General features: G+C 41.6%; 1 protein-coding gene across 1 annotated transcript in view; it reads left to right on the top strand.

Moving 5' to 3' along the window:
- RELN (reelin) overlaps nucleotides 1-7,824 on the top strand; it is a 360,093-nt gene that overhangs the window by 285,268 nt on the left and 67,001 nt on the right. Inside the window, exons 36-39 of the mRNA XM_024738082.1 lie at nucleotides 29-211; nucleotides 2,653-2,824; nucleotides 2,926-3,028; nucleotides 6,537-6,766. Coding sequence (XP_024593850.1) covers nucleotides 29-211; nucleotides 2,653-2,824; nucleotides 2,926-3,028; nucleotides 6,537-6,766 — 688 coding nt within the window. The remainder of the gene's footprint in view (nucleotides 1-28; nucleotides 212-2,652; nucleotides 2,825-2,925; nucleotides 3,029-6,536; nucleotides 6,767-7,824) is intronic.

Below are 7,824 nucleotides of genomic sequence, written 5' to 3' on the forward strand. Positions count from 1 at the left end.
GTTCATGCCTCTGTTACCTTCTTTCTAGGTACCCCAGAGAGGTCTCACTCTATTCTATTACAATTCTCCGCCAATGGGGGAATCACCTGGCACCTGATGGATGAATTTTACTTTCCTCAAATGACCAACATACTTTTCATTAATGTTCCCTTGCCATACACTGCCCAAACCAACGCTACAAGGTTCAGACTCTGGCAACCTTATAACAATGGTAAGGATGCACATGTTCTCCTATGATCACAACTGACTGCTGCACGTCAGCATGCTTGCTCCTAAGGTATGGAGGAAGCGTTTGTCAGCTGAGTGGCTTCGCTATCCACAGCACCTTTTACATGCTTCGCTTTTGAGGAGTCTCAAGGAATATTTAGCTTTATATATCTTTATCTTCATACTTGACTATGTATTATCTTCGGGCTTGACTCCTAAGTTCTCTTGATGTAAATACAGCTAAATCCTGTCACAGAGCAAAGGTTTTTAAAATTTAATCCAGCTTTACCATTAGGTATTCATCAGTTGTAACTACATTTTTTACTGAATTCATTTAGGAATACATAGTTCTTCTTTTTTTTAATGTTTTTGTTTTGGGGGGGTTTTTTTTTTGGCTGCCTCGGGTCTTAGTTGCGGCACGTGGGATCTTTCATTGTGGCGCGCTCTAATTGTGGCGTGCGGGTTTTCTCTCTCTAGTTGTGGCACGCGGGTTCCAGAGCACATGGGCTCTGTAGTTTGCGGCACATGGGATCTCTAGTTGAGGCACGCGAGCTCGGTAGTCGTGGCACATGGGCTTAGCTGCCCCGCGGCATGTGGGAACCTAGTTCCCCAACCAGGGATCGAACCCGTGTCCCCTGCATTGGAAGGTGGATTCTTTACCACTGGACCACCAGGGAAGTCCCCATAGTTCTTCTGAGTATGGCACTTCATTAGTGAGAGAGAACAGCATTACAGTAAAAGCCGTGACAAAGTGAGAGGAACTGACACAAAGCAGATAGTGCCTGAGATAAAATATTCTTATCACATACACTTGCCTCAGTGATAAGCTAACGTGAATGTATAATTTAACAGTATTTTCAAATGGTGGTTACAGAGAAGGATTTTACAAATTTATAATGTTTTGTTGCTTCCTGTAATTCTACTAACTACTGATTATAAAGGACCAGACTCTACCAAATTATGCATTTAATGGCCTAAGTAAGCACAGAGACATCATATTAAGCAGATTCTTTACAGAGGTAACACAGAAATGGATAAGAAAAATGTATTTCCATCTCTAAAATTTAACCTGAATATTTCCTTTATAACTAGTAAGTCAAAAAATAATTTTAATTTACCGTGAACAGAAAAAATAATCTTGTATAATCACTGAGGAAAAGTCCAAAAAAGAAATGCAACCTGGGCTTCCCTGGTGGCGCAGTGGTTGAGAGTCCGCCTGCTGATGCAGGGGACACGGGTTCGTGCCCCGGTCTGGGAAGATCCCACCTGCCACAGAGCGGCTAGGCCCGTGAGCCATGGCGTCCAGAGCCTGTGCTCCGCAACGGGAGAGGCCACAACAGTGAGAGGCCCGCGTACCGCCAAAAAAAAAAAAAAAAAGAAAGAAATGCAACCAGTTTCACAGTCCAGAGGATAGTTGTCTTCACGTTATGTTTGGAATGCTCACCAATTGTTCTTCATTGTTTTCACCAACTGCTTCCAAAATAAGAAAAGGGAAGAAAGCTACTAGGATTAGAACAGTGATAGGATTAGAGAGGGAGAGGCACATGTGACTTCATTTAAACCATCAGGTTGTTTCCACGGGCTCCTATTTACAGATCCTTTTTTATATTTTGTAAGAATTCTACTAAAAGTAGGAATCAGTGAAAAAGCATCCTTGAGGAATCTTGTTTCTGCTTGGTATGGTCTTATCACCTTGTTTCCAGTTAAATCCAAGCAATGCTTTACAAAAGCACTGAGCTCACCCTTCTTATCTGCTCAGTAATATCTTCCTTAAACACCCTGCCTAAGTCGCTGAGTCAAATTCTGACAGCCTAAGGAGTGATTTTCCTAGTTTTCTGTATGTTCCCACATATCTTCAACTAAACATACAAGTTTTGAAACGCTTTAAGGGGAAAATAAAGTATTATATAACACAGAATATTTTCTTCTGTGTAGTTTTTAACACCTAAATAAAATTGTGCATCAAGCCAGTGTTATAATGGCCATGATCCTTCAGCCTGAAGGAAGCATGATTCTAAGTCATCGGTTGACTCTAAAAAGTCCTGAGTTACTCCATGAATAGACTAGTTAGTGTAACTCAGTACTAAATCCACAGGCTGACCACCCATCCTCACAGATTCCGGTATCTTACAGAGTCCCCTAAACCGTGAAAGCATAACTCAAAGCCCACTCTTGTGGTGGAGGGTCCATAGCACCGCTGTGACGGGAAGGGCAGCAGACTCTTACCAGCCTTCTGAAATTAGTGAAGCTGCTCCATGCAATGTCAATTTAATAGCACTGAAAGCTTAATTTTTTCACACTTTAATCCGTGTAAACACACTTACATAGTTTGTGCTTAATCGGTTGTTACTGAGTACCTTCTGTCCTTTACTTTCTTCCAATGAGCAAAAATGTCCACCTGATTTTCACCATTGAAAAAACTTGCTTTATCCAAAAATGCCTTAGGTAAGAAAGAAGAAATCTGGATTGTTGATGACTTCATCATCGATGGAAATAATTTAAACAACCCTGTGATGCTTCTAGATACTTTTGACTTTGGGCCCAGAGAAGACAATTGGTTTTTCTACCCTGGTGGTAACATTGGTCTTTATTGCCCATATTCTTCCAAAGGAGCACCGTAAGTACTTAATTGAGAAGGTAAAAATAAAACCCCTGCTCTATACAGGTCACAATGATCTTTTGCCTAAATGGATTCCTTGTTGTTTTCTTGTATAACAGCGAGGAAGATTCAGCTATGGTGTTTGTTTCAAATGAAGTTGGTGAGCATTCCATTACTACTCGTGACCTGAATGTGAATGAGAACACCATCATACAATTTGAGGTACTTGATTTTGTTCTATTAGAAATGCTTTAAATTTTATCTTGAACAAAAGGTAGGAAAGAGGAGGAAAATCTCAGATGATTTCATGCATTATGACTTCCCATTTTTGTGCAAGGACAAAAGAGATTTTACATCATAATTCACTTTTATTAGCAGAACCAATTGTTCTACTAAGGTTTATTTCTGAATTTTGGTCCTTTATTTATGACATAATCTCCTCACCTACTACAATGGGAAATTGTCAAAATAGATTATTTCAAACATTAAAAAAATGAAAAGGACCATACTATTCTAGTATTATTATAGTCACAATTTTTATATATTACTTAGGATCCAGGTCAATGTAACTATACCATGCCAGCACGTTTATATAATATTTATCATGGTGTCATGAATTTTACAGATAAAATAATACTATACTGTTTCTTATAATTTCTGGGTATTTCATTAATATTCACAGACTCCTTATATTTTTCAAGACAGCAAACTAATAATGTATAAAAGAAAAACATTTATATATTTCAAAATCTTAGATAAAATCAGCAGAACCAAAGGTACATTGTGCTAGGGTTCAATAGTATTAACTTTTTTTTTTTTGGCCACGCCACATGGCATGAGGGATCTTAGTTCCCCAACCAGGGATAGAACCCATGCCCCCTGCAGTGGTAGCATGGAGTCCTAACCACTGGACTGCCAGGGAATTCCCATTAACTTTTTTTTTTCTTTTTCTTGTTTAATTTAATTTTTATTTCTTATCGGAATAAATTTGATTACAATGTTGTGTTTGTTCTAGGTGTACAGAATCTGGTTCATTCATACGTATACATATATCTAATCAGGTTTAGACTCTTTCCCATGTTGGTCATTAACAGAGCGTTGAGTAGACCTCCCTTGGCATCCAGTAGGTCCTTCTTGATTATATATTTTATATGAATTATTAAATGCATGTTAACCCCAACATCCTAATTTTTCCATTCCTTTCACCTTTTTCTAAGTCTGTATGGGCCTTTCTCTGTGGAAATATGTTCATGGGTATCACTTTTTAGATAACACTAGTAAATGATATCATCGGATATTGTCTTTCTTTTTCTGACTGACTTTGTGTAGTATGATTACCTCTAGGCTCATCTGTGGTGCTGCAAATGGCATTGTTTCATCTTTTCCGTGGCTAATATTCCATTGTGTACATGGACCACTTCTTCTTTGCCCATTCATCTGTAGATGGACATTTTGGTTGCATCCATGTCTGGCTATTGTAAATATCGCTGCAGTGCACGTTTGGGTGCCTGTGTCTTTCTGAATTCTGGTCTTCTCGGGTTATAGGCCCATTAGTGGTTCGGCAGGATCATATGGTAGCTCAATTGTTACCTTTTAAAGGCACCTTCATTCTGTTCTGATTAGTGGCTGTTACCAGTTTACATCCCAGCAACAGCATAGGAGGGTACCCATTCTCAGAAACCCATTCATCATTTATTGTTTGCAGACATTTTTTTCTGATGGCAATTTAGACTTGTGTGAGGTGATACCTTTTTGTAGTTTAAATTTGCATGTCTCTAATAATTCTTGATGTTGAACATTTTTTCATGTCTCACGCGGTTGTAGGTAGGAGGCCTCAGTTCCTTGCCACATGGATCTCTCCTGAGGGCTGCTCGAGTGTCCTCATGACATGGCAGCTGGCTTTACCCAGGATGACTGATCCAGCCCGCGGTCCCCAGGACTGTCGCGGCTTCGGCTGCTGGGGCCCCTCCAGGGCCGGCAGCCTCAGTGAGGCCGCCCTCCCCTCAGGCTCCGGGGCAGTTCAGTGTCGGTGGAGGGAAGAGACCCCGAGCCAGGAGTTCCAGCTCTGTGGAAACGTGGGCTCCGTTCTGGGCACAAGGGGCGGGACCGCTGTGCCCCAAGGCCTTCTGGGAGGGCCCCATTAATTTTTTTTTTTTTTTTTGTGGTACGCAGGCCTCTCACTGTTGTGGCCTCTCCCGTTGTGGAGCACAGGCTCCGGACGCACAGGCTCAGCGGCCATGGCTCACGGGCCCAGCCGCTCTGCAGCATGTGGGATCTTCCCAGACCGGGGCACGAACCCATGTCCCCTGCATCGGCAGGTGGACTCTCAAGCACTGCGCCACCAGGGAAGCCCCCCATTAACATTTTTGTTGTTGTTGTTGTTTTTGTTTTTGTTTTTGCGGTACGTGGGCCTGTCACTGCTGTGGCCTCTCCCGTCGCGGAGCACAGGCTCCGGACACGCAGGCTCAGCGGCCATGGCTCACGGGCCCAGCCGCTCTGCAGCATGTGGGATCTTCCCAGACCGGGGCACGAACCCATGTCCCCTGCATCGGCAGGCAGACTCTCAGCCACTGTGCCACCAGGGAAGCCCCCACCCCCCACCGCATTAACTTTTGAAGATACTTGTTTCATAGCTGAAATCTATACCAACCATTGGACAGTGCCTAATTTCATCAACAAAAATCTTGAATATTTGCTCTAGATTAACTGCATCCTCTAAATTAGAGTTGTTCCTTTCATCTTAAAGTCAGAGACCAAATGATGCCTTAGTGGAGAAATTATTCTCTATTTTAAGCTTTCTGTTATATTTTCTGATCTTATTTTAAGTTACTTATATAACCTTCTGTTATATTTTCTAACATTTATGCTTTAAATGTTAATAAAAAGTAATCCCTGTGGCCCTTTCAAGAGTTCTGTTATCAGAAGAATCTAGGTAGAGACAAATGCCTATAGCTGAAAAGTTTATCAAATGTCAATAGTTTACTCATCATAAGGTAAGAGGAGTAAGTTCAACAACAACAAATATTATATAAATATATCTGGTTGCTCTGACAGCAAGAAAATGTTGACCCCGATTGGAAGTGGGAAAATATTTTTCATAGAAAGAATCACATGCTTTATTTAAGTTTTAGTTTAATTCACTTGAAAGTATGAAAAAGGAATGTAGTAGTTATTTCCCTAATGGTTAAAAAGGTCTTTCTGAGAATATTCTCCCTGTGCCAGGGAAATAGTGACAATAATTATATTTTGTTCTGTTTTAAGACTGAAAACATACTGAAGATTCTCCATGTGCAGTACTTTGGGGATTATTTGAAGGTATCACAGGAAGGAAAGTAGAAGGTCTTCTTTCCATCCAGCAGTCTGAAAAAAAAAGCTAATGGTTAGAATTAGGGAAGCAGTCTTTTCATTACAATTTGCTTGGCTTGGCAGTGCAAGTGGGCTAAAGGTAAAATTTGGAATTCCATGCCAACCTCTGCCTTGTTCACTTCCTAGCTTTTTATGAAATGAGGGAAAGTAAATTTTTCATGAGGCCCTTTGAGGTTCTTTATGAAAAAGTGTTATTTAAAAGTAATATGCAGTATTACTCAGGCAAAACAGAATTTCATGGTGTTGAGTATTTCAGCAAGACAGTTCCCAGGAAAATGGACTCTCGAGAAAATAATGAAGTGGTGAATCATTTCAAGACTTGTTGCTCTGAGGTAATTTGTATCATTTTTTCTTCTTCACCAAGATCAATGTCGGATGCTCAACTGATAGCTCCTCTGCTGATCCGGTCAGACTGGAATTTTCCAGGGACTTTGGGGCGACCTGGCACCTGCTGCTCCCCCTCTGCTACCACAGCAGCAGCCATGTCAGCTCTTTGTGCTCCACGGAGCACCACCCGAGCAGCACCTACTACGCGGGGACCACCCAGGGCTGGAGGAGGGAGGTCGTGCACTTTGGGAAGCTGCACCTTTGCGGGTAAGGACCTGCTGCTTCGCACCATGTTCTTCTCATTTCACAGTTTTCTCTGTGATGTCATGGTTGCCTTGCCACTTTATCAGGGAAATTTTCACTTTACATTTCTTCCTCAGTTCTCCACTGAAAGTAGATCAGTGGATGTTTAAAACATAGGAAACTGACATACTACTAATTCATAGTTTGAAGATAGATTTAAAGGAGCACACCCTGGGCAGCACCCCATCCTGGGGTTCATATCCCCATGGGTCTTTATTAGATCAGTTAGGAAGCAACAGAAATATGGTTTCCCTAGTGTTATAATCCGTCTCCCTTCTGCCGCCTACCTCACAATATAAATGCAGTTAGAATTTTTACTTTTGAACATCTGTCTATGTCTTTCGTGCAAGGAGAGGGCACATATGGAGGATGGAAGCCCGTAGAATATTCCAGGTGTCTCATAAAAAAAAATTTGTTAGCGCTCTTTCCCCAGGCATTTCTACTTTTTCAACCTTTCTCAGCATTCTTGTTACATATCTTTGACTCTTCTGTTGAAAAGCTATTTGGAGATAAAGGACTTCAATTCCAATAGAAATGAAAAGTATAGTTCAAAAAAATAAAACTAATAGTATAAGTGAACAAAGAGAGGAAGTCAGCAAAGCAGTCTGCCTCAGAATTTGTCTTTTCTCTCAGAATAAAAACTTAAGGGCATGCCAAAAAAAGAAGTACTAATATCATACTTTCAAGATGGAGATAGATTTACATTCCTGATGTGAAACTCAGCATAATTAGAAGTCTTGAGTCTTCAAGCAAAACTACTAACACCTAGTACGTTTCCAAAAGGGTGAAAGTGAATCTTCAAAAGTCTTCATTCTAGGGCTTCCCTGGTGGCACAGTGGTTGAGAGTCCGCCTGCCGATGCAGGGGACACGGGTTCGTGCCCCGGTCCGGGAAGATCCCACATTCCGTGGAGCGGCTAGGCCCGTGAGCCATGGCCACTGAGCCTGCGCGTCCGGGGCCTGTGCTCCGCAACGGGAGAGGCCACAGCAGTGAGAGGCCCGCATACCGCAAAAAAAAAAAAAA

Source organism: Neophocaena asiaeorientalis, unplaced genomic scaffold (genome assembly GCF_003031525.2).
Source record: "Neophocaena asiaeorientalis asiaeorientalis breed wild unplaced genomic scaffold, Neophocaena_asiaeorientalis_V1.1 scaffold170, whole genome shotgun sequence".
Lineage (NCBI taxonomy): Eukaryota > Metazoa > Chordata > Mammalia > Artiodactyla > Phocoenidae > Neophocaena > Neophocaena asiaeorientalis.